General features: G+C 40.9%; 1 protein-coding gene across 4 annotated transcripts in view; it reads right to left on the minus strand.

Annotated features, from left to right (window-relative positions):
* DCAF5 (DDB1 and CUL4 associated factor 5) overlaps nt 1-27,666 on the minus strand; it is a 106,929-nt gene that overhangs the window by 33,173 nt on the left and 46,090 nt on the right. For 3 of the 4 annotated variants that reach the window (XM_060620138.3, XM_060620137.3, XM_060620139.3), the window contains exon 6: nt 14,966-15,179. In XM_060620138.3, the coding sequence (XP_060476121.1) occupies nt 14,966-15,179 (214 nt within the window). Of the gene's footprint in view, nt 1-14,212; nt 14,444-14,965; nt 15,180-27,666 lie in introns of those variants that run through there. The other variant, XM_060620140.3, reaches the window with a different exon arrangement.

Genomic DNA, 27,666 nt, shown 5'->3' on the forward strand with positions numbered 1-27,666 from the left:
GTTACACAATGATGTGAATATACTTAATGCTACTAAAGTATACACTTTTAAAAAGTTTCCTTAAAACAAGAAAAAAATGAATCCTTGTTGCCCTGACTTTAGGATTCATCCAGTAACTAACTCCCTGTAGTTTATAACATTTTCCTTGTTAAAATTAGGAAGCGGGAATTCAGTAGCCCAAGGGCTTTCCTCTCAAGCCTGTTTGCAAAACCACCTACTAGTTAGAGGTAAAGATTCATTGATTACATACTAACGAAGCATTTCTGTGCCAGATACTCTGGGGCTTACAAAGATATGTAAGGTAACACCTGGGTTCCCAAGGAGCTTAAATGAGGTAGAAAACATACATGTAGGTACATGACTACCATTCCATGAAGTAGAAATCACTAGGTGCCATTATGAGAAATAAGATGGTGATTCACAAGAGGCAAAGCAAGATCGATTTGAGCACTGAGCTGGCCTTGGGTAAAGATGTGAAAAGGTGAAAGGAAGGAGCAAAGGTAAAGTAATGGGTGCTGTTTCAGCAGTAACAGGAAGTATGGCATAGCTCGATCCTTGATGCCTGGCTCATATCCCTCAGGCCTTATTGCTGCATGTACTGTACCTGATCTCCAACCGGTTATCTAAGCCAAAGCCTAGGAGGCTGCAGGCTGTTCTGGTGAACGAACACTTAGAAGCAGCACTCAACCAATGACGGATGGGAGTTGGTGTATCAATATTCCAGCTTCCTTGTTCCCAGGTGAAATAACTCTGAAATATATGTTCAATACACTCTCCCCTCAGGATCGAACTCCAATTGCCCACAGTTGTAGCTGGCTTGCTAAACCACTCATCCTTTCCCTATCTTCCTTCTCCATTCCTCTACTATTTCCTACATTTCCAAATAAATTATGTGCACCTAAAACTGGAACACAAAATAAGACACATGCGGAGACAGAACATAAAAGAACTGTCCACTAATTATTTGTGTGTGTGCATGTACATATATATATATGGCATGAAACTTATTTATTACTCAACATCTCATTTCATGCTCTATGTTTAAAAGAGGCTATAAGACTTTATAGACTTCCTGCTCCCTTGCCCCCCCTCCCAACCTTTCTCAAACTAAACAAACAACAAATATTAAGAAAAGGTGAAAAAAAAGTGAGACAAGGCCGGGCTTATCCGAGGTTTACTATTTCATAGTGAAGGATCAGTGCTTGCCTATTTGTTCAGCTATTCAGCAGGGAAAGTCATGACCAGGTAAAAGGGACTCCCAGACAGAATGCTGACTCAGAAGACTGCCTTAGAAGGAAGAAAACTCCCACAGAGTTAAGGCCTCTTGGATTTAATATGACAGCTCCTAAAATATGTAGAAAATGCATACAATGTACAGGCTTCCCCTCAGGGATACGAGCAACTCCTGACCCTCTCTTCCTCTTGGAACCATCACAAGGGAACAGCTTGGGATGATTTCCAAGGCGGGGGTCTTGACCCACTGCCGTCTAGTCAGACCGTTTAAGTGTTCACACACTGGAATCACAAAACTGCCCTGGAATTCATTTATGGCATTTCATGGTTGTCTGCTGGGCCCCTTCCAGCATTAAAAATTGGCTGCCTGGGATACTGCTGACTGTGGGAGACTGAAATAAAAATGAGTTCATCCTTTATTCATTAAACAAATATTTACCCAATGTCTACTATGTGTTGGGCACTGTTCCAAGGAAAGAAATACAGAATTGGTCAAAAAAGATGCTGTCCCTGCCCTCATGAAGCTTACATTTTATTGGATGGGGACAGAAAAAATTATATACATGTGAGAGGACAATGGGTAGAGGAAAAAAAAGATAAGAATATATTAAAAAAATATATACATATATATTCACATATGTATGTATGTATCTGATGGTGGTAAGTGTTATAAAGAAAAATTAGGGGTGCCTGGGTGGCACCGACTCCAGCTCAGGTCATCTCACAGTTTGTGGGTTCAAGCCCCATGTTGGGCTCTGTGCTGACAACTCAGAGGCTGGAGCCTGCTTCAGATTCTGTGTCTCCCTCTCTCTCTTCCCCTCCCCTGCTCATGCTCTGTCTCTCAAAAGTAAGTAAAAAGTTAAAAAAAATTTTTTTTAATAAATAAAAATGAACTTATTAAAAAAAAAGAAAGATTAAACAGGAGGTTAGGACATATAGGGAGGGAGTACTGGGAGTTTGTTATTTCTGTTTTATATACAGTGGTCACAGAAGGCCTCTCTGATAACATGGCATTTTAAGCAGAGCTCTGAAGGAAGTGAGAGAGCAAGTTATAGGAGTATCGGGAGAAGAGTACTCCAGGAGAGGGGATGGAGTTCTGAACTAATTTAAAACATATGGTAGCCAAAAGAGCTCTTCTTCTTCTTTTTTTTTTAAAGCCTTGCAGGAATACAAGATTATTTCAAGTGGGCTGAGTGCAGAGATACGTTTAACATCATCAGGGAAGTTGGAAACGTTCCCCTCTTCTAAGGCTGTGTTGGAAGGGCCCACCTCCTCCTGGAGTCGGACTGGAGCCTCCAACGAAGGCCCTGTTAATAGACAATCCTTAAGAGGACAAATGGGCACTGTAGGTCTTGATTGGCTTTCTCCCACAAATATTTAAATATTTGTTGTGGGGTGCAAGGAAAAACGAGCAAGAAAGCAAAGACCAAATAGTATCAACACCAATCAGTACCAAAAAACCCAAAGTTTACAATTTATACCCAAACGTAGAAACATAATAATTATTTGAATTAACCAGAAAATTGAACATCGCCTCAAGTGGTGAAACTGAAGGTACAGGTTTCTCTCTCTCTTTTCCTTTTTACCTTGATATCTAATTTCAAATAGTATCTGCTATTCTTACCCAGGGATTCTGGTGTTGAATCTGAAGCTGACCTGCAATAAAGGCTTCTGGCCTAGATAACAGAAAGGTTCAGCAGCACATAACCCATTAAAAAAAGATAAGCTATAGGGGCACCTGGGTGGCTCAGTCGGTTAAGCATCTGACTTCAGCTTGGGTCATGATCTCATGGTTTGTGAGTTTGACCCCACGTCGGGCTTTGTGCTAACAGCCTGGAGCCTGGAACCTGCTTCAGATTCTGTGTCTCCCTCTCTCTCTGCCCTCCCCTGCTCACGCTCTGTCTCTTTCTCTCTCAAAAATAAATAAACATTTAAAGAAATTGGGGCGCCTGGGTGGCTCAGTCGGTTGAGCGTCTGACTTCAGCTCAGGTCATGATCTCGTGGTCTGTGAGTTCGAGCCCCGCGTCCGGCTCTGTGCTGACAGCTCAGAGCCTGGAGCCTGCTTCCAATTCTGTGTCTCCCTCTCCCTCTGCCCCTCCCCCATTCATGCTCTGTCTCTCTCTCTCTCTCTCTCTCTCTGTCAGAAATAAACTTTAAAAAAAAAATAAAGAAAGAAATAAAAATTAAAAAGTAAATAAAATAGGTAAGAAACATCATGGGGAAAAAATGGTTGCCCAAATTCCTACATTTAACATTTTTATTCCCTTTTGTAATGGAGGACTTCACAAGCAAAATTCACATTTAAAACACCACCATGAGAAAACATAAAGATTACTATTCAGTTTTAGAAAAGCAAAAACTAAATAAGGTGCTATTAAGTGTGTGGCCAAGGGAGGATATGAATATGAAGAATTCATTACCTCCTCTTAGGTCTTTTCTTTGACTTTACTCCAAACAGTGAGGGGTAAATGACAAATTAAAAACTCACTTCATATGGGTCTTTCGCTCTATATCCTAACTGAGATGAATAGGGCAGGGCTTCAAAGAAGGAGAAAAAATATTTTAGATAGTCTTGGCAATTAAAGCCCCATTTCCCAAAATGCTCTAGATTGGGGTTGGCAGGCAGGGGGAGGTGGGAGACCCACAGGTTTCTTCAGATCAGAGAATGGGAGAAGTACTTAATTTTAATTTGTAAGATGGGTGATACCAATACAAAAACGAGCATAAATTACACAAATTACGGATCCACATCCTCCATAATCCTTCCCAGCTGGCCACAAAGTTTAAGGGCTAGCCACACTCTGACTCATCTCACTGTTCATTTGTTGTGTAGTCCAAGAGGACAGCCTGTTTACTGATCTTGAAGTAGCCTAGTTCTAAATAGAGTTAACCTGAGGCCAGTGCATTTTCTCTAATCCACTATCAGTATGGAGCTATTAACCTGTTCAAGCAGAGGGATACAACAACTGTTCTTCTCAATAGATTTCAAGAAGGAGCCACCACCATCAACAAGAAAAAAAGATTACTGCATTCGGAACTCTGTCACTGTCTCATTTGCCTACATAGCCTTGTCAATCTATGAACCCAGAAAACAGCCATTCACCAGCACCCTACCCTGGTAGGCTGCTGCAATGCCCAGCATCCCCTCCAGGAATTCCTGCCCCTTTCATCCTAGTATTCTCAAGTTACACAAGCTCTGAGAAAGACCTTTTTCTATTTGCAAAGGCATTTTGCTAGCTCAATACCAAGAGAAACCCATGCCTCTAAATATAGAGACCACCTTTGTAGAGTCACCCAAGTTGTAAGAAATTTTTAATAACCCGAAGATTCAAAGAGGGATCTAAACGTGGCTTGGCCTGCCACAGCAAAACTGCTTATTAAATAGAAGCTTCTTGGAAAAAAACAAAACAAAACTGCAAATTTATTAGCCATCTTCAAGCAAAGCAACTATTTTTCTCTCCCTAACACCTGTATTTAAACACATCATAGATAACTCCCTACTATCAATAGTCTAAGGTCTTGTTGGGTTTAGAAACATAGATATAAATAAAAACTGCCCCCTTCTTCCCACCCAAAATCCACATTAAAAAGAAATTCTAGATGGCAGGACGGATAGGCCATCACCTGATATGCTCCAAGAATAACCCAATAAATGTCTTAACAGGCCTTTTGCTAAAAGAAATCTTTCTGCTCAATTTCTCTCTAAGTGTATATATATCTAAGTGTGTGCCTGTATATTTGCACAACATTTGATATTCCTCAACATCTGTTGATAAAGAAGGGAACATCGATCAATTACTATTCATTGAGTACTGATCAACTTACATAGTTCTCCAAGGCTCCTTCCATAGTAATTGATTAATTAGACTCCAACAAATGGCATATCTGTCTAATTAACTGTATTGACTAGGATAGAAAAACCAGATGGCTTTCTAGCCTAGATTAGTAACAGCGGAGAGACTACTCTTTAAATCAAACAAACTCTTACTTCTTCCTGCCCTTTTGTCAGAAAGGGACAAAAATGTGATTGACCAATTTTGTGATGTGCTCTCTAGAAGACTATTTCCAGAAAAAGGTTTGCCATTGGTATATAATACTCATATCATTTATACTCAGTACCTGCCACAAATGTCATCCAAAGCAATCAGGGAGGGGCACCTGGGTGGCTCAGTGGTTAAGCATCCAACTTCAGCTCAGGTCATGATCTCACAGCTCATGCGTTCAAGCCCCCTCAGTGGGACTCTCTCTGCTTTCAGCACAGAACCAGCTTGGGATCCCCTATCTCCCTCTCCCTCTCCCCCTCCCCCACTCACACGGTCTCTCACTCTCTCAAAAATAAAAAAACATTTAAAAAAATTAAAAAAATAAAGTTCCCTTTAAAAAAGCAATCAGGGAAATTTTGCTTTGGAAATGGTCAAAGTCATAGGTTTATCTGATTTATGGTAGAAGAAATAGAATTCCATTGGCTCCCACAAAAGAATACAAATATACCAGGGCACCTGGGTGGCTCAGTCGGTTGAGCACCCAACTTCAGCTCAGGTTATGATCTCACAGCTCGTGGGTTCGAGCCCTGCGTTGGGCTCTGTGCTGACAGCTCGGAGCCTGGAGCCTGGAGCCTGCTTCGGATTCTGTGCCTCCCTCTCTCTCTGCCCCTATCCCACTCGCATTCTGTCTCTATCTCTCTCAAAAATAAATAAACATTAAAAACAAAAATTAAAAAAAAAAAAGAAAAAATACAAATATACATACTCGTAAGATTACCACTATTTTTTTAAAATTTCATTGTTGAATTGGAATACATCTTTTTTTAATGTTTGTTTATTTTTGAGAGAGAGAGAGACAGAGCGTGAGCTGGGGAGGGACAGAGAAAGAGGGAGACAAAGAATCAGAAGCAGGCTCCTGACTGCAAGCCGTCAATACAGAGCCTGACTTGGGCTCGAACCCACAAACCGTGAGATTATGACCTGAGTAGAAATCGGATGCTTAACCGACTGGGCCACCCAGGCGCCCCATATTACCACTATTTTTTGCATGTAAAGTTACATGATTCTTGCTTCTTTGGACCATTTGCCATTTTGGCTCCATTAGGCTCCTGGAATTCTTTGGTTTATTAAAATAACTAACCTTTATGGGTTCTAAGTAGGAAAAATTCTATTAGTAAAGAAACGTTCCATAAAGACAGCCAATAATAGTCAAATAATCAGTAGGGAAGAAATTTAAAAATGCTCTAAATCTCCAACAGCTGCTTGTAACAAAGTAGCCTGCATTATTTAGAATTTTTATTTGGCAAAAGTCTTTTGGAAACCTGGGCAATCAACCCAATGGCCTTCAGCAACTAATCTCTCTTCTGTGGGCCTCAGTTTTTGTCTGTGGGGTCTGAAAAGTGGAGAGATGGCATCATTCATTTCAGTCTGCATATGAGTATTTATATTCCATTCAAGCAAGGGTCTCCAACCATTCAGAGGAAGAAATGTCACTTTTTTCTCCAAAGGTTGAAGACACCCAAAAAAGAGGCAAAAGTACTGGAAGTAAAATCTCGAAGGAGGATGGGGCAGGTAGAACAGGAAAAGTTATACTGTTCCCTACCAGGAATTTTTTTTTTTTAATTTAAATTTTTTTTTTTTTTAACGTTTATTTATTTTTGAGACAGGGAGAGACAGAGCATGAACAGGGAAGGGTCAGATAGAGGGAGACACAGAATATGAAGCAGGCTCCAGGCTCTGAGCTGTCAGCACAGAGCCTGACACGGGGCTAGAACTCACGGACCACAAGATCATGACCTGAGCTGAAGCTGGCCGCCTAACCGACTGAGCCACCCAGGCGCCCCAACCAGGAATTTCTTAATAGAGTCCAGTCTCTGAGCCAGGAACTACATTAAAGGAGAACTTTGGGGTACCTAAGTGGCTTAGTCAGTTGAGTGTCTGAATTTGGCTCAGGTCATGATCCCAGGGTTGTGGGATTGAGCCCCACTTCGGGCTCCATGCTGAGTGTGGAGGCTGCTTGGGATTCTCTCTCTCCCTCTGCCCCCCTCCCCCTCTTGTGCTCCCTCTCTAAAATAAAAAATAAAGTACATTTTTAAAGAATTTCTTTAGGGGCACCAGGGTGGCTCAATCAGTTAAGTGTCAGCTCAGGTCATGATCTCACAGTTAGTGAATTTGAGCACAGCACAGAGCTGTGCTTCGGATCCTCTGTCTCCCCCTCTCTGTGCCCCTCCCCTGCTCATGCTCACTCCCTCTCTCTCTCAAAGATAAACATTAAAAAAATAATAATAAAGGAGAACTGTCATGTTGTGTCACCAGATCACATCAATCTCTTAAGAAATGTTTTTTTTTTTAATTTAATTTATGTTTTTAATTTACATCCAAGTTAGTTAGCATACAGTGCAACAATGATTTCAGGAGTAGATTCCTTAATGCCCCTTACCCACTTAGCCCATCCCCCTCCCACAACCCTTCCAGTAACCCTCTGTTGTTCTCCATATACTTAAGAACTGTTCTTAAGAAATCAGCACACCTAGTATTCCTTCTTAGATGAACAATTATAAACCAGACCATATTAACAGGCCTGCGTGTACTCCAAAATCTTTTAAGCTTTCTAAGCTCTAAAACTGCATCAGTAAATGGACTAAAAGATGACCTAATCCACGGCTAAAATCTTAATCCAGGATTGCTAACACCTTAGAACCTCCAGGTTTCAGGAATTCCACAAAGTCTAATTTTCTATGCAAAATGATGTGCATATGTACATTTTCCTGAAATAAGTATTCATAGCTTTTAGATATTTAAAGAGGTTTAGGATTCCAAAAGAGCTATAAATGGCTGATTTAATAAACAAGTTATTTTCATGCTATCTTTTTTTATAAAATAAAGTCTTCTAAATAATATATACAAAGAATTCCACCTTCTCATTAGCCCATGGAAGACACTACCAACACTTGCTTTGTAGAGCCCAGGGGGCTGCATGTCTATGAGGAAGAGAGTGCAATCACAGCAAGAGCCAGTCTAGTCCTGGGGCCCCTGAGTGGCTCAGGCAGTTAAGCATCTGACACTTAGTTTCAGCTCAGGTCATGATCTCACAGTTTGTGGTTCAAGCCTTGCATTGGGCTCCACCCTGACAGTGCAGAGCCTGCTTGGGATTCTCTCTCTCTCTCCCTCTCTCTCTCTGCCCCTCCCCTGCTCTCTTTCTCTCAAAAATAAATCAATAAACTTAAAAAAAAGAACAAAAAAAGAACCAGTCTAGTCCTGGTTCTGTGACCGATTACATCTGCTGTTTCAAACACTCTAGGCCTCAGCTTCTCATGGGGGTGAGAAGCCTGTCACTGGGAGGATTCAACATGAAATGAAAGTGCCTCAGAAGCTAAAGGGCTAAAAACACTTAAGATGTAAAAGAAAGACAAGGAAAAGAAAATATGAGCCTCAAGTCACAAAGCAAGCCAAAGGATGGAAACCGAGACTATGCCTTTATTTCAGATAAAGGAGAATATATGGCATGCCATGCCTCCAGTAAGCTTAATCAGGGCTGCACAGAGTTATAAAAAGAGCAAAGTTATAACTCTATAGAGTGCTTCACTGGCCTGGAGCACACTTACTGGTGAACTCCCACACCTATACCGTACCCATATAATGTCAGCACAGAAAGGTTTAGTGATGATGTAATGTCTGAGGCCAAGCAATGCATTCAAGGCCATTTTGTTGGACTCCCAAGGCACAAGTCAGCTCTTTTCTCCAGGGGATGAGTTAGGATATCATTCTCATGATTTTGGGGGCTTTGCCATCTAGCAACTTAAAAAGAAAGACCTGTGTAAGTGATGCCAGTGCTCAGATAATCCAAGCTCAACCCTTTTAAGAAAACTTTATCATACTTTCCCTTTCCTTCCCTCTCCCATTTTCAGCAAGAGGTAGGAACTATTAGGTGAGGCATTAGATAAGACCCAAAGCAAAAGAAGACTTAAAAAATTACCACCCTGGGGGCACCTAGGTGGCTCAGTCCGCTGAACGTCCGACTCTTGATTTCAGCTCAGGTCATGATTCCAGGGTCATGGGATCAAGCCCCATATGTCGGGCTCTATGCTGAGTGGAGCCTGTTTAAGATTCTCTCCTTCCCTCTCCCACTGCCCCTCCCTCGCTTGTACTCTCTCTCTCAAAAAATAAAAATAAATAAAAATAAATTGCCACACTGTCCATTTCCAGGCCACATATACCTGTTAGGCTGAAAGACTTACTTCCCAGAAGTCTGAGCTCTGCTGGACTTTCACAATGTAGGGCAAGAACCATTTAAGGAATTGTGAAAGAAAGGGAAACAAAAGCCTGGTGCTGTCTTATGAGCGTGTGCCAGAAGAGCTAGCAGGTGGAAAATTGGTCTTCTTTTTTAACACTGTTAAGAGATTGGCTCACTGAGTATGCAGAGGGGAGTGTGAAGCTTGGGAAACAGAATGCACCCAGTCAGGCTTTAGGGAGAAAAGGAAAAAAAAAAAAAAAAAAAATCCAAGTATGATGGTGATAGCAAGGAGGAGAGCCCTTGGGTTCAGGCAGCCTCCAGAGGAAGGAGTGCTGTTTTACTGCAAGATTCCTCACTATACCTTAAGACTAGAAGGTGGGCTGGTCTAAAAAAAAAAAAGTTCAAGGCCATATCCAGCCTAATTGCTTTTATTGATGCCCAGCCAATCTGATGTCACTTATGTCACCTTATCTGATGACAGAAGTCATAAAACTTGAATAATTAAAAATTATACTAGAAATAAACTATGTATTGTTGGCCAAAAATAGAGAAGAGAGATTGTATGTAGGGCCCTAAAATGAAAACATCAAAGAGGTTATTATGGGCAGTCAGTCACGTGTCTACTACAGCATCTGGCACACAGTAGATGCTCAATAAATACCTGGGTTTTTTTATTTTATTTCATTTTAAAGAGGGGGGAGGGGGTATGAAGTTAGGAAGGGCACAGTAGGAGATAGCAAAAAGGAATTGCCTCCACTCACCTATGAATTAGTGACAGACCAAGAAACTAAACTTGAGGGAAAAACATCCTGCTGAAGCACAAAGGTTTTAAACTGGTGGCTCTAAGGCAGAATAGGCATGGTATACAGATTTATTTTATCCATACAATAAGGTAGCAGTTTGTTACAACATCTAAAAATCAGGAGATTTCACATTAAAAATCTTAATTTCTGGCTTCCTTTGAAAAAAACCCAGAGGCCCTCATGGAAACAAAAGGCTGAAGCTAAGTCAAAGCTTCATTTAGATGGGATTCATTTTTTTAAAAAATTTTTTTAACATTTATTCATTTTTTGAGAGAGAGAGAAACAGAGCACAAGTGGGGTAAGAGCAGAAAGAGAGGGAAACAGAATCAGAAGCAGGCTCCAGGCTCTGATCTGTCAGCACAGAGCCCAATGTGGGGCTCGAACTCACGAACTATGAGATCATGACCTGAGCCAAAGTTGGACGCTTAACCGACTGAGCCACCCAGGCACCCCTGGATGGGATTCATTTATATTCATTTATATTTAGAAGGGGTGGGCTCTCTAGTTGGCCACACTTGCCACCACCCCCTACTGATTACTTCTAACCCAATTCAATCATTTTTGCTGCTTGCCTTGCTTCTGCTGGCATCAAGTTGTAACTTTTTTGTATAATGAAGAGGGCTGTAATGCAACTCCTGACCTTGGAGTTGTGAGTTCGAGCCCAACATTGGGTCTAGAGATTATTTTAAAATAAAATATTAAAATATTAAATAAATAATAAAAATATTAAAAATAAAATATTAAAAAGAGAACTCAAAAATCTAGGTTCTAGTCCTGGCTCAGCTACACACATATATATGTCTTGACTTATGTACCCAACCTCTCTGAGCCTCAGTTCTCTCATCTATAAGAAGAGGGTCTATACAAAATGATCTCTAAAGCTCTGTAATTAGAATTCATCTACAATGGTGGCAATATGCATAGGGGAGACACAAAGTAGTCTCAGCCTATTTCACACGCTGTTCCCTGAGTCTAATTTCTTGAGATGTTAATCTCATTTTGAGGCTAAAGAATTACCTAGTGAACCTATGATGGTCTTAAAAAAAAGTATAGGCTCTTTGGCACAGTATCTGTGTGGAAAGACTAATCTCACCGTAATTAAAAGCCAGAAGACTGTCTCAGATGGATAGATCACTTTCTTGACCGTGTTCATTCCTATTATGGAAATTCTCAGATTCCTCTCTGGGATGGTTACCCAGTCTATGACTAAATGAAGAGTTCCAGAGCACAGAGCTTCCAGCTGTGGGCGTTCTCGAAGTATACAAAAACAGACCAAATATAATGACCAATATAAGGAAAGGATAGGCTTTGGAATTTGAAAGCAGCAAAAAAAGATCCTGTCTGGACTAGTCAAAGAATATACATGTCAATCCTGTGGATCATACCATAACTGTAGCAGCTGCTGCTTTAGTTCTGAGTGTGGAAAGTCAGAGCTTATAAATCACCTCTGAGAGACATGTTCCAGCAATGAGACCGTAAGTTTGGCCTCCTGTGTAGCACTTAGAAAGTATAAGCTTAGTAGATTAGCCTCACTGAAAATCTATTATTTAATTCATCCTCATAAAGCCCCTGGAAGTTAAGCAGGAAAAATGGTACTTATCAATTCTGCTTTACAATTAGGGAAGCCTTAGGCCCACCAAAAGCTAAAACCACACATTGACCAAAGTATTCAAGATTTGCTTCAACAAATATTTATTGTGCTCTCACTGCTTTCGTGTACTGGAGACAAGACAATGATGAATTAGCCACATTTCATTTCTTTGTCTCCAAGGAGTGAACAAAATAGCCTAACATAAATCTCTATACTTCCTATTCCCTAGGTTACATACTTCTGATAATCTATATGGGGACTATGAGCAGACTTGAAAGACTTTACCTCTGAAATGGATCCAAAGTTAGAGTCAATGACTTCACATCCTCCTTCACAGAAAACCATATATCCCAATCAAAAAGCATCTAGATTGTCAGAGAGGATACAGTACACATAATCTTTTCCCCACAGGATAAAAATTCATACATAAGGGGTGCCTGGCTAGCTAGCTCAGTCACAAGAGCATGCGACTCTTGATCTTGGGGTCGTGAGTCTGAGTCCAATGTTGGGTGCAGAGATTACTTAAATGAGTATTTTTTTTAAATTACACATAATAAATTAGTCAAATCTGAACAGAAAAAAATCAAAGCCATTCAATGTTTCTATCATTATATATAACCTTAAAGGTAAAAACAACTACATTTTGGGGTGCCTGGGTGGTTCAGTCAGTTAAATGTCCAACTTTGGTTCAGGTCATGATCTCATGGTTCGTGGGTCCGAGCTCGGCATCAGGCTCTGTACTGAATGCCTGCTCAGAGCCTGGAGTCTGCTTTAAGATTCTGTGTCTCCTTCTGTCTCTGCCCCTCCCATGCTCACATTCTGTCTCACTCTGTCTCTCAAAAATAAATAAATCTAATAAAAAATTAAAAAAACAACAACTACATCTTGTTAATGTACATAACCAAGAAAATCACAAAATACCTTCTCTGGTTCTGCCTACAGCAATACCTGTCCCAGTGTGTCTGGGCAAAATGGGTAATTATAATCTAGGTCAGAGGTTCTCAGTTGGGGCAATTTTTTTCCCAGAGGACATTTGGCAACGTCTGGAGATATTTTTGGTTGTCTGGGGGATGGCTGGGGGAGAAATTACTGGCATCTAGTGGGGACAGACCAGGGATGCTACTAAGTATCCTATAATGCACAGTAGAGCCCCACGAAACAAAGAATTACTCAACCAAAATGTCGACAGTGCAGAGGTCAAGAAACCATGGTCTGGGTGTTCTATATATTGGCTCGAGGCCTCTGTTCTGGGTCTTTTAAGGGCTCCATGCAGACAGGTTCTGGCTGCTAATATAGGAGCTAAAAGAAAAACATCTATTCTCCTTTACCTCTTCACCTTTCCCTCAGCCTCTGTGTTTCTGGTAATAAAGCCTAATAAACCATTACATTTAGTGCCTGCTTTTTATTGATCATTGAAATAAGGGTCACACACATAAGAGATGGACAAAGATGGAAAATCAACTTAAAAGCAAGGAAGAAAGGCAAGGAGGAAGAAAGGAAGAAAGAGAGGGAGGGGTTTGGTTGTCATTTCCACAGCTAAATGAAACTAAATCAACCAATCTAAAGAGCAGACAATGATCTGTTCTGTTGTGAGTCTGATCATGTCTGGAAACTGCTTCTTCCCACCTAAGAAACAAATAGCACGTAGAAAGTAAGTCATTCGTTTATATAACTGAGGACACCTAGTGGTTTCCAGTGTGTCACAGCTAAGTAGGCCCTAAGATTGCCTTCAATATAAATTCTGAATTTAGATATATATTCCTTATTTATAAAAGGGACATCCCTAGTCTAGACAACTTAAAAGATACTTTCAGTTTCTTTAATATTCAATTCAATTCAACAAGCATTTATTGTGTTCCTACTACCTATACTAGTCTTTAAGCTATGATGTTGGGGAGCATGTAGCAACTTCAGTCTAGGAAGAAAAATCTTAGCTTCTGCCTTCTAAAAGCAAGGTACTCGGGAGCACCTGAATGGCTCAATTAGTTAACTGTCTGACTATGGCTCAGGTCATGATCTCACAGTTCATGTGTTTGAGCCCTGCCACTGGGCTCAGTGCTGTCAGCACAGAGTTCACCTTGGATCCTCTGTGCCCCACACTCCCTCTCCCTCTCAAAAAAAAGAAAAAAAAAAAAAAAAAAAAAAAGGCAGAGTATTCACAAGTTCCCCAAGAACGGTTTCTTTTATGTCAACTCTAAAGAGGTGAGTACAGCACGTGAGAAGTATATGTCAAAATTTTACATGGTTGATGAACCCAAAGAGAACACTAAGCATTAGCAAGAGACTAAGAACTCTATTTTTCCAATCTAGATGGGAAATAGCATAAGATCTGTTGTGTTTTAGAAGAAAAAAAAAATCTATTTGTTTATTTGACCAATGCCTCCATATTTGTTTTTCCTCGGCTTGATTACTGAGACCAGTCCAACTGGTGCACTCACTGACACTCACTTCAGAACTTCTATGGCCAAGACAGACAGGTGCAAGAATGTCAAGCATGTTTTTAGACTGCCAGCTCTAAGTCAACATCAGTGTCTCAATTCCCAGTGAGACTGTGAAAAGGCTGGAAACACAGCTTGGGTTCTCCTTCCCAGTTGTGATGCTGGCAATAAAAAGAAAAAGAGTCAGCATCTGGCTTCCTCTCAAACAAACCTGCTCAGCCCATCTTATCCAAGAAAAAGATGCCATCCCAAGGGGCCATTCAGGATATATGTCTCTTGGATGGTACTTAGGGTGTTTCATTCATCATTGTGTTTTATTGACACATACACAAAAAGTCTCTTTTTTTGGCAGTCTCTCTTTTTTTGGCTAATTTTCCATGGACTCCCTCCTTTTTTTTTGAAATGACATTCTCAGAATCTTAAAATCTGTTCACAAACCTGGCAAAGCTAGGTTGCTCAGAACTATATTGTGGCCAGTCTTGGTTCATGGTGTGTACCTCATATTACCCACTGGCAGCAGCTCCGATGGAGAAACTCACTATTGTGCTAGAATGTCCCCAGACACTGTTTTGCCTCAATTGTCTCTACCTGACATGATGCTAAAGAGAAATAAAGACAAGAACAGAAAAAGCAGTCTGAGAAGAAAGCATGAACGTGGGACACAGGAGACAGAGGGCACCTACCTGGTCACGATCCCCTGCAAAGCAGCAACTTTTCATGGTGCAAGAGTTGAAGTAACCCTGATTGTCAAACTGGAACACAGGCAGGCGGGAATGGATGTCATAGAGCACTGGGGGCAGGCGACGCCTCAGGGCCAGGAGCTGGGTCCCGTTGCTGTTGAACCGCACACTCATCGCACTCTGGAGGGACAGGTTGCCACCATAGCGCAGGAGAGAACTGAAAGGCAGAAAGCATAGGGATTGGCCATGAAGTAGGTGGGACAAGACTCTGCAAAATGTACCACATTTACTTCTTCCCAAAATATGTCCAGAATCTCCTGTCAGGCTTATACATCTGAATTTTGGCAGATGTATAAGAAAGGTTATTTCTATGCGGTGGGCTAGAAGGTAGTGATGGGATAAGAATGGCTCCTTGATGGGGCGCCTGGGTGGCTCAGTCGGTTAAGCGTCCGACTTCAGCTCAGGTCACGATCTCACGGTCCGTGAGTTCGAGCCCCGCGTCGGGCTCTGTGCTGATGGCTCAGAGCCTGGAGCCTGCTTCAGATTCTGAGTCTCCCTCTCTCTCTGACCCTCCCCTGTTCATGCTCTGTCTCTCTCTGTCTCAAAAATAAATACACATTAAAAAAAAAAATTAAAACAAAACAAAAAAAAAAAATGGCTCCTTGATTTCATCAAACCAAGTTATTTAACCTGTCATTTCCTCTTTTCAATCTCCAAAAGGTGAATTACCAATAAATTTACAGGAAATAAGTAACAAAGCATCATGAGAGAACAGAAATATTAAAATGATTAGTTATTTCATTTGCCTGAGCTAACTACGTAATCAGATAGATGATACTCACCAAGTCCCTGCGAGGTGAGTCGTGTCCACTCTAACTGGCTAATCATGGATGGCATTTAAGGGACATATTTATCCTTGTATTAGAAATACAGAGCACATCAGCAGAAAAACAGATACTTTACTATTTATGCTGGATATTTTTTCAATAAATAATAATCATTTTATTAGTTAAACAGTTATTTTTGAATTTTTAATCTGTTCACAGAAAAAAAATTTTTTTTTTTTAACGTTTATTTATTTTTGAGACAGAGAGAGACAGAGCATGAATGGGGGAGGGTCAGAGAGAGAGGAAGACACAGAATCTGAAACAGGCTCCAGGCTCTGAGCAGTCAGCACAGAGCCTGATGCGGGGCTTGAACTCACGGACCGTGAGATCATGACCTGAGCCGAAGTCGGACGCTTAACCGACTGAGCCACCCAGGCGCCCCTGTTCACAGAAAATTTTTATATTCTATATGGCATAACTAGAGACTAAATACTAAACAAGTTTTTAAAAATTTATTTATTATTTAATTTACATCCAAGTTAGTTAGCATATAATGCAACAAAGTTTCAGGAGTAGATTCCTTAATGCCCCATACCCATTTAGCCCATCCCCCCTCCTACAACCCCTCCAGCAACCTTCTGTTTGTTCTTTATATTTAAGAGTCTCTAATGTTTTGTCCCCCTCCCTGTTTTTATGTTCTTTTTGCTTCCCTTCCCTTATGTTCATCTGTTTAATACTAAACCAATTTTTAATTTTTTTTAGTGTTTATTTACTTTTGAGAGAGACAGAGACAGAACGCAAGTGGGTTACTGGCAGAGAGAGAGGGAGACATAGAATCTGAAGAAGGCTCCAGGCTCTGAGCTGTCAGCACAGAGCCCAAAGCGGGGCTTGATTTCACAACCTGCGAGTTCACGACCTGAGTGGAAATCAAGAGTCAGACGCTTAACCAACTGACCCACCTAGGTGCCCCTAGACAAATTATTTATTTTTTTATTTTATTTCATTTTTTATTTTAGAGAGAGAGAGGAAGCATGAGCAGGGGAGGTGGGCAGAGGGAGAGAGAGAGAATCCTAAGCAGGCTCCATGTTCAGGGTGGAGCCCAATGTGGGGCTGGATCCCACAACCCTGGGATCATGACCTGAGCCAAAATCAAGTCGGACACTCAACCGACTGAGCCACCCAGTTGCCCTTAAACAAAAAATTTTAATTTAAATGCAGAGTAAGTAATATAACAATTAGAAAACCAAGATGACTTGTTTTCCATTGCAGTTCCCAACGAGTGTATATTTACTTTAATACATTTATATAGCTTCACAACGGAGAGTGATATGTTCTGGTTCACCTACTATCGTTCTGTAGTCTCATAATATTCCTAACATTAAAAAAAAGTCACACGGTATGGTTCCAATTAATTTCTTTTGATGATTCAGAAGATACTTTCAATTTTACAGTGAACTAGGATGGCCATGAACATTAACAATTATACAGTACTAAATAAAAAAGGGTGTGTATATGTGTGTGTGCTTTTATCTTTTCAGTAGTTAGTATCCTTGACTGGCTAGGCTATTTTATTATGAAGGGATGGACTGTTCACTGACCACATCATAACCAACATCTCTTTTGTATTTTGGGTTCAATTCTTGGAGTATTGAATTACTGGTAGGAAAGTGAAGTTAAGTATATACATTGGGGGAGGTGCAGAAATTCATGTAACATCAAACCTACTAACTTGTTTTGCCTCACACAGACTTTGTTGTCCTGGAAAGAAAATAATCCTAGTAGTTTTAGGGGGAAAAATTTATAAATTCTAGGGAATCACAGAGCTGGAAAGGGCCTCAAGAGGCCTAAATTAGAGCCTGGCAGATTTATCTGAAACATTTTTAGGGAAAAAAAAAAAAAATGGCAGTTTACCAAGTGAAAACTTGAAGAGCTATATATGCTACCAGAATAGATTTAATATTGAATGAAGAAAACACATTTTGTTTTTTCTTTGGTATGACAGTGATGGGGAAGATTAGGGGGACAGGAAAAGAGATACCCCATGGGAAAAGGAGCCCCTGAAACCACATGCAAAGATAGCTGCCGACCTGGCCTGATCACAAAAACCGTCTACACCAACTAGCGCCAGTAAGTCTTATGTCTCCCAAAAGCAGTGTTCTCACTAGAGGGAGGCGTGCTCTAGGTACAGAAACAAGGCCTGGGGCAAAACAGGCTTTAATCCTCTTATCACTGGAATGAAAGAAAAGAGAGAAAAGACTTAGGAAACAGTCCCTAGAACTCCAAACATCAAGGAGGAGCCTGGCACCCCTACGGGCCCCAAGTAATAATCTCTGTAGACAAATGTTCTTATAACGGTCCTAAACAGAGGCCACACTCACTCACATATACAGAATGAATGACGGGGCTGTTAGAGTCCAGGCATTTCCTTTACAGGGTGCCCTAGCTGCCACAGGCATGTGGTGTTATCTAAACACTGAGCTCAAAAACAATGAGAGGCTTTCAATCCAAGATCAGCATGGAGTGTACAAATAAACCACCGTCTGTAGAACTGAAGAGGAGCGGGGCGTGGAAACAAAACTCAACAAAAAGAAACTTGGCCAGCCCCACCAGCAACAGCAGCAGGGGTTTGCATCAGCTCAGGCATCCCTGACAGGAAAGCTGGGGCCACCAAGCAAACGCCCTTTCCATCAGTTAACAGGAACTTGCCGATTCTAGTCAGACCTGCAGAAGTCTGCCCAGGACAGGCATCGGGCCAATCCCAGCCCCACCCAAGCTCCTTGACCTACATGTGCAATCTAGCCACTCTAGGGGTTCTGTTTGTGGGTTCCAGGAGGGTCACTAATTTCTCCTGCCTATGCTTCTGGGCAAGGAACTCCTATCTCTCACACAGAGGGCAGGTAAGTAGGAATCTTGCTCCTAGAGTGTTTGGGGGTGCTAAAGAGCAGCTGCTGAAACTGAATACTTCATGTTTGGGCATAAAATTAAATTCCTTCCAGAGGATGGAATGATACCTGAAATCTAGAAAGTGAGCTATGTTCACTATACTTTCTCAGCAGGGGTACTACAGCTGGTTCCTCCTGAATAGTATGCATGATCTAGTTCATTAGGAAGAAAAACCTTAGAAGCAGTTTGCCCGCACAGTCAAGATAAAAAGATAATGTCAAAGATGCTCTAGTTTACAGTTTCAAGTGTAATATGCATGAGAAATCATCTGGGACTTTTTAAAAAATGTGGATTCTCAGGATCCACCCCCAGATATTCTAATTCAATCTGGGAAGTGGGCCCAGGAATCTGAATTTAACAACCTCAATTAATTCTGATGTGTGTGACTTTAAAACCACCCTTTTGAAAAACATGGCTCCATTTTGGAATTTGCGGGGAGAGGAATCAGGAAGAGAAGGGAGAGTGAGGGAGAGTGGGGTCAGTGGGAAAACAATGTGGAAAGAAAGTGGATTATCAGAGGTTCAACAAAAAGGGAACCATACAATATGGCACTTTTTATAGCCCCTGGTCTATTAGCAGAAAGGACTCTATTTCCTTTTAAAACTCAGAGTTCCCCTCTACCAGCAATGCCTAAAATGCCTTTTTCCTGTCATCAATACATTCCCCAAAGGAGAAGTGTCTCATTTCCTCTTGGAGAACTGAGGGAGGAATGCCTCAATCTTGACTTGCTTTCTGAACTCTGATCTTGGTAACGGAGATGCCAACTGTCTCCACTCCTCAGAGAAATGGCCACCATTTCGTACCAAACAAGATGAGCAGTATCTTTTTTTTTTTTTTTTTTAATGTTTACTTATTTTTGAGAGAGAGGGAGACAAAGTGTGAATAGTAGAGGAGCAGAGAGAGAGAGGGAGACACAGAATCTGAAGCAGGCTCCAGGCTCTGAGCTGTCAGCACAGAGCCCACTGCAGGGCTCAAACTCACAAACCGTGAGATCATAACCTGAGCCAAAGTCAAACACTTAACCGACTAAGCCACCCAGGCACCCCAAGATGAGCAGTATCTTGCAAGGACTAGCAACAAGTTAAAATGAGCTCAACTATAATATCCCTATTTAGAAAAATAAAAGCAATAAATCTATTCCCAACCTATCTTCAACCAAGGATTTGTCATAAAATACAACAAGAATGGGGTAGGAGGTAATCCAAGGGTCAGCATGTAAAAGATCCAGGACAAAAAGCAAGAGAACTTTGAACAACAGGAAAATATTTCTCACTAGTGTGGTCTCCTGGATTCCCCACCCTGCCCCCTGCCCCCCCCCCCCATATTGAAATGGACTTCTTTATTGCTCTGGCAGGGTAAAAAGAACATTTTTAAAAAGTACTTGGCTAAGGCTAAGGTCTTGGAATAGAAGAGAAACAAGCTAAGGCTGTCTCCAAGGAAAGTGACTAGGAGTGTCATGTTCAACACAAGACAGGGCACTGATAAAGTTTCCAAGATTATACTTCATGAACCTAGGTTTCCATAAATCCACAACAAAGTAAATTCATCTCACGGTACCAACATTATTTTCCAAAGCCAACTGGCATGAGTTTCTAAGTGAAAGTTTCAATTAACACCCATGAAATGCACTATTATTCCAAATCACAGACATCAGAGCTGGTACTGGACAACCAGAGTGGCTAAATCAAGGTCCTTTGGTGGGGGGAAATCTCTCCCTCCCCTCCAGTTCTGCTTTAGGGCAGGATGACCTATAAGGAATAAGGAAAATGTTGCACCTGCTATAACACAACCTGTAGAATATGACAAATCCCAGAGGACAGTAGAATTATGTAGAAAGTGAACAAGTTCAGGGAGTCACCAATCCTATTAGCCCACACCAATCCTATTCAAGTGCGTTCAGGGTCCTAATAATCCCTTAAACCTATCTTTTATGTGAGTTAGTAGGAAGAGAACTTGGGCTTTCTTTTTTGTTTTTTCTACCATAATCCTCAGTTCCAAGATTGAGACTTCTCTAGAGGGAACCAGAACTGCTGGATAACCAGTATGAGAAAGAGATACTGTGATATGTGACTAAACAAACTCACTTTCCTCACTGCCAAGCCTTTCTGGCCTGAAATATAGATATAGGTTCAGTGTACCTGCTAAAATTTCCTCCTTTTTGAAGGTCCTGAAATTTAAGTTTGAGTGAAGTTAGCACAAGGGCCTGATAAATTTCTGATAAAGAGATCTTCAGATAAGGGCGCCTGGCTGGCTCAGTCGGTACAGCTTGTGACTCTTGCTCTTGGCACTGTGGGTTCGTGCCCCACATTGGGAGTAAAGATTACTTAAAAATAAAATCTTTAAAGACAAAAAAAGAGGGAGAGATTTTTTCTTTAAATATATTTTTTAATGGTTATTTTTGAGAGAGAGAGAGAGAGAGAGAGAGAGCGAGCGAGCGAGCGCGAGTGGGAGAGGGGCAGAGAGAGAGGGAGACACAGAATCTGAAGCAGGCTCCAGGCTCTGAACTGTCAGCACAGAGCCTGATGCGGGCTGGAACTCATGAACCATGAGATCATGACTGAGCCAAAGTTGGACACTCAACCCACTGAGCCACCCAAGTGCCCCAAAAGAGAGAGATCTTTAGATGATCAAATGGCCTATCCAGTCCTCCATGAAGCAAACAAGGATGGCAGGCATTGCAGTGTTTCCAATCATCATCTTCCAGAACAGGGACATACCCAAAGTTGAAGGGACCTGAGCCTAAGTTTTTGCGTATGGCCCAGAGATCCCAAAAACCACACAGAACCAAACGAGATCTCAAAATAAACTAAGAGGCACCACCATAACAGATCTGTTCTTGGACACTTGTGAATTTCCCATCGATAAGGACTCCACTTTTAGTCATCTCAGTTCATCAGATGGCCTGGCTGATTCAAAATCCCCCTTCACTCCAAGCTGCAGAAAATACAGAGGCGTTTCATAAGCAGCCATTTAAATCTTCACCTTAAAACAATTCTTGGTCCTAGCTTCTGACAGACATGACATTAGCATCAGCCCTGACCTCACAGTATATTAAACTGGGGAGGGAGAGTTTAATGAACAGTGGTTGGCAAGAGGCAAGAAAAAACAAGGGAAGAGGGTGACTAGGATGGCAACAGTAACAGTGCTGAAGGAGTGGGTTGGAATATATGCAGGTAAATAGGCAGTGCTTGATGGCAGGACAGGAACCTGGTGTGGGTCCACTGACTGTCGGGGTGCAAAGCCATAAAGTTGGAGGAATGTTAAAGAGCAAAGAGGCAAAGTCTGGAAAAAATCCTAAGCAGAAGAGGGTCTGAAAACAAAAATCACAATTTGTTACCTTTTTTTAAGAACTCCTATGAAAACAGTTGAAAACAAGAAGAGAGAGGAATATAAAGGAAAGGGTAGAAGGCCAAACTGCTGACTGATGAGACACAGCTATAAGAAGACAGTCTGTTTCTTACAGAAGCCATTCACTAAGAATGTATCCAAAAACCAAGATCACCTCTAGTTGTAAGTAATAGACATGTCTCAGGGCACGTGGTGGCTCAGTCAGTTAAACGTCTGATTCTTGATTTTGGCTTAGGTCATGATCTCATAGTTCATGAGATGGAGCCCCGCATCTGCACTGTTAGCGCAGAGTCTGGTTGGGATTCTCTTCTCTCCCTCTTTCTCTGTGCCCCTTCCCTGCTCACGCACGTTCTTTCTCTCTCAAGATAAATACACTTAAAAAAAAAAAAAAATATCTCAGGGGCGACTTGGTGGCTCAGTTGGTTAAGTGTCTGACTTCAGCTCAGGTTATGATCTCACAGCTCATGAGTTCGAGCCCTGCATTGGGCTCTGTGCTGTCAGCTCAGAGCCTGGAGCCTGCTTTGGATTCTGTGTCTCTCTCTCTCTCTGCCCCTCCCTCGCTCACACTGTCTCTCAAAAATAAATAAACATCTAAAAAAAAAAAGGAAATATTTAGAATAATGGCTTTGAAACTATTTTTATAGAAACTCTTTGTAAAGCACATTAAAAAAATTTTTTTTAACTTTATTTATTATTGAGAGACAGAGAGAGACAGAACATGAGCATGGAAGGGGCAGAGAAAGAGGGAGACACAGAATCTGAAGCAGGCTCCAGTCTCCAAGCTGTCAGCACAGAGCCCGACATGGGGCTGGAACTCACAAACTGCGAGACCATGACCTGAGCCGAAGTCGCACGCTTAACCGACTGAGCCATCCAGGTGCCCCTGTAAAGTACATCTTATACTGCATCCCAGCACGCCCACATTTAGCATAAATTCATTAAACCATACTTACCACCTACAATACTCTGATTTCTATATTTTTTTATTTAATAAATACTATGACCATCTAAATTGATTTCATGGCCCACAGAAACGTTGAAAGAGCTTTCTACCTTAACCTCCTTGCTTCCACTCTTGGCCCATGCTTCATTTATCCTGAATAGCACAGCCAGAGGGATGCTGAACCATGCACCAGAACACATCATTTCTTTGCTAAAGATCCTCCAGTGGCTCCCCATTTACACCAAAGTAAAAACCAAATTCCTTTCAATGTCAATAAAGCCCTAGACAACTGCTTTCCCATCTCTGAATCTTTGACTCCGCCTCCCAGCATTTTTCTTACTTTCCTCTACTTCAACCACATGATGCCTCCTTACCGATCCTAAAACAAGTCAACTATGCTTCTACTTCAGGGTCTTTGCACTTGCAGATCCGGCAGCCCACAATGTTCCTCTCCAGATACGTCCTCAGTTCAGTCACTTACTTCTTTATGCAAATATCCTCCTCAATCAGGCCCTTTCTGATACCCTGTGCAAAAACGCAAGCTCCCTCATACTCCCTGGCTCCCTTGCCTGCTTTACGTTTCTCTACTACATGAATCACCATCTTACATACCATATATTTTTACGTCTTTATTTTCTTATTTGTCCTTTCCCATTAGACTATTAGCTTTTATATCTTTCCCCCACATACCCCAAGTGCTTAAACAGTGCCAAACACGTAGTAGTCATTCAATAAATAGCTGTTGAATGAATGATCTAATGGATCACGAGCAGCAGTTTGAAAAACCCTGACCTTGGGAACATTAAAAAGAAAAACAGGCTCCACCAAAGTTCACATGTGTCCTGACATTTGTCTGCACATGAAACCTAATCTGAGAGGCAAGCAGCAAGGCAGCATAAAATTGGGAGAAATAGCAAGAGGCTTGGAGATCATCTGAATCAAAGTCCTCTCTGACAAAGAACCGGCACAATTTGCCAATGACCATCCAGGTCGCCCCCTCTTCATAGGGTATCACCACACACACCTTTCAAGTAAGTTAAATTCATCTACCTGCTAATAAGTGGCCAATAAGAAGGAAGAGTTTAGCAAGCAAGCAGGTATCTTAATTATATCTTGTACTTTACAGTGAGTTTCTGATATTTGCAGAATAAAAGTTCAAAAGGAAAATTAATAATTACATTTGGGGAAGTCAAATTCAAGAAAGAAAATTCACGTCAGGGTTTAGAAAGTGAATGGTGAATCCCACAGGTTTTGAATATATGCCCTATCCAATTTATGTTCACGGATAGTGATAAACATTCAGACTGATGGGTGTATGAAGATATATTAATTAATATATTAGACTACAGGATTTAGGTAGTTTCTTTTTTTATGCCTTTCATTTTATTTTTCCAAGTTTTTCTACAATGAACATGAATTTCTTCTGTAATCAGAAGAAAATATGTTATTTTAAAGTATCATCTCGGGGCGACTGGGTGGCTCAGTCAGTTAAGCGGCCGACTTCAACTCAGATCATGATCTCACGGTCTGTGGGTTCGAGTCCCACGTCAGACTCTGTGCTGACAGCTCAGAGCCTGGTGCCTGTTTCGGATTCTGTGTCTCCCTCTCTTTCTCTCAAAAATAAATAAACTTAAAAAAATATGTATCATCTTAATCACAGATCCTTTTTAACTAGGGGACCACAGAAGACAGCTTTGAGAAAAGTATGAGAATAGTAAATTTAAAGACATTCTTAATGGAAACTTCAAATAATATGCTGCCCCATAGGATTCTGGTGCAGATGCTAAGTTTGAAATTAAATCATACTTTAAATTCACATAATGATAGTCAAAGAAAAATTTTCAGAGTCCTCTGAAAATTTCAGTGTCCCTTACTATCTTTCTCAATGAGGGCAAATGATATCCTTCCTTTGATAGGTTTCTAAGTACTAAACAGGCCTATCTTGGTTAGCACTGAACACAGTCAACAGGTTAGGTCTGAAATTACACACAGTTTGATTTCTTTCTGCAGATCCCCCAATCCCACTTCCAAAGCACCCATAAATAAATGGCAAAGTCATATTACTGGAATAAAAAACAGATTCAAAATACAAAGTATTTTATGCAGAATCGAGAAACATTGTTCTTGGAAAGTCTTCTATACGTGGGTAAATTCATGAATAAATAAAGCCAAAATGATTGAGAGTGTACCAAGAAGTCCCTATCTAAAATATGTGACTTGCAACAGATAAAATGTAAGTGGTCAAACCTATTAGTACAAAATAAAAAGTTCAAGCTACAAAGAATTCACCAATGGAATTATATACCACAATAGATACCCTTAAAAAAGCAACTAGTTCATTTAATTTACAAAATGTTTATGTACACACTGTTATCATCTAATCTTTACAGTGGGGATAACATTATTCTCATTTCACACTGGAGAAAACTAAGGTCCTGAGCAGCGAGATGATTTGGTTCTGAGTACACAATAGGTAAGCAGCAGACGTATGGCCAGAAGTTTTTTCTGCTTCTTGGCTCACCAAGATTTCACAGAATACATGGTACAGATGCATTATTCTACCCAGCAAAGTGAACAGTATCAGCATCGGGGCCAGAAGGATTCATCTAAGTCATTCACTTCACACTCTTTCCTTTCACATCACACTCATCTATTCATGCATGCATTTACTAAATAAACATTTAGTGAATACCTGCTAACTATTTTAGGTATTGTGCTAGGCCCATGGATTCAAAGATGAAGATAAAGGGGGAACCCTCAAAAACTCATGAGGGACAAGAAAACCAACAGTTTCCTTTTATAACATGAATAGTGTTATACAAAGGAGAACATGTGCTGTGAGACACAGGACGAACCTACCCTCCACTGAGGAGACAAGAATGAGTGTGGTCACAAAAGGTTTCTTAGAAGAAAAACCCAAGCTGACTCAACAGAAAGAGTCACAGAGTTGACTCAAATTCTTAACTGGCAAAAGAAATGAGATAAATCTGGATATGCTAATATATGGGTAAATTCCCAACACATACTGATGAGTGAAAAAGTCAAGTTGTAGAATAATTGTATAGCAGTAAAAACACACATGCATATAGAGACAAAAGCATATACTACAAACTCCTAACACTCCTTATCCAGGGGAGGGGGCAGGGGACCAGATAGTCAGAAGGGACTTCAGCTTCACTGAAAGTTTTAAAAGGAGAATGCTATTAACAAGTATTCATATTTTTTTTAAAGTGTTTATTTATCTTGAGAGAGAGAGAGAATGTGTGTGTGAGTGGGGGGAGGGGCAGAAAGAGAGGGAGAGACAAGAGAATCCCAAGCAGGTTCTGCACCGTCAGTGTGGAGCCCAACACAGGACTCAAATTCACGAACCATGAGATCATGACCTGAGTGAGCCAAAATCAAGAGCTGGACGCTGACCCACTAAGCCACTCAGTCCCCCTAGTATTTGTATTTTTTAACTTTTAATTTGGAAGTAATTATAGAGTCAGAGGAAATTGCAAAGAAACATACAAGAAAGTCCTTTGTACCCTTTGTCTAGCCTCCCCCAATGTTACCATCTTGCCTCACTATAGTATAATATCTAAACCAGGAAATTTACATTGGTACAATCTACAGAGCTTATTCAGATTGTGTCAGTTATATACGCACTCATTTGTGTGTGTGTGTGTGTGTGTGTGTGTGTGTGTGTGTGTGTGTGTGTGTATTTGTAGCTCTACGCAATTGTACCACATGTACAGCTCCGTGTAACCACCACAATTAAGATACTTAATGTGTACCATCATCACAAGCCTCCTTACTGCTACCCGTTTATAGCCACGTTCACCCTCTCTATCCCTATTGCTAACACCTGGCAAACCCTGTTCTCCATTTTTCACATATATTAGTTCATGTATGTTACATACATGGAATCATGCAGTATGTGTCCTTAGGGACTGACTTTTTCACATAGCATATGGTTCGTTTTTAATTTATAAAGGAACTACAAAACTATATTTCAGAGTAGCTGTACTATTATACATTCCCACCAGCAACTTAGGAGTGATCCAGTTTCTCCACATCTTCACCAGCTTTACTGGTGTATTTTTTTTTTTTTTTTTATGTATTTACTTATTTTGAGAGAGAGCCAGCACAAGTAAGAGAGGGACAGAGAGAGACAGAACCCCAAGCAGGCTCCACACTGTCAGCACAGAGCCTGACACAGGGCTTGATCTTACCAACCATGAGATCATGACCTGAGCCAAAATCAAGAATTGGATGCTTAACCGACTGAGTCACCCAGGCGCCCCACATTACTTATATTTTAAAAAGCTAAACTAAGAAGTCGGTCAATGTATTTTAAAACAAAGGAAGAGACAAAACTAGACATTCTTAGCTTTCTATGGACATACCTAACACCATCTATGAAATATCTCTGTAACCCAAAAAAAGCCCAGGAAACAAAAAACAAAACCACCCACAAAACCCTGAATACATTTAAGCCCCAAGATCTAAAACCAATTTATAGAAAAAACTGGGGTAAGAAGGAACATGCTAAATGACAGTATAAAAATGCAATCAGCATAATCTAAAATGTGAGAAATTCCATATGACAAATAATCCAGTGTCTTTAACAAATAGATTGCAAGGGGGAAAAGTGAGAGGCA

This window comes from Panthera onca, chromosome B3, assembly GCF_046562875.1.
Source record: "Panthera onca isolate mPanOnc1 chromosome B3, mPanOnc1 haplotype 2, whole genome shotgun sequence".
Lineage (NCBI taxonomy): Eukaryota > Metazoa > Chordata > Mammalia > Carnivora > Felidae > Panthera > Panthera onca.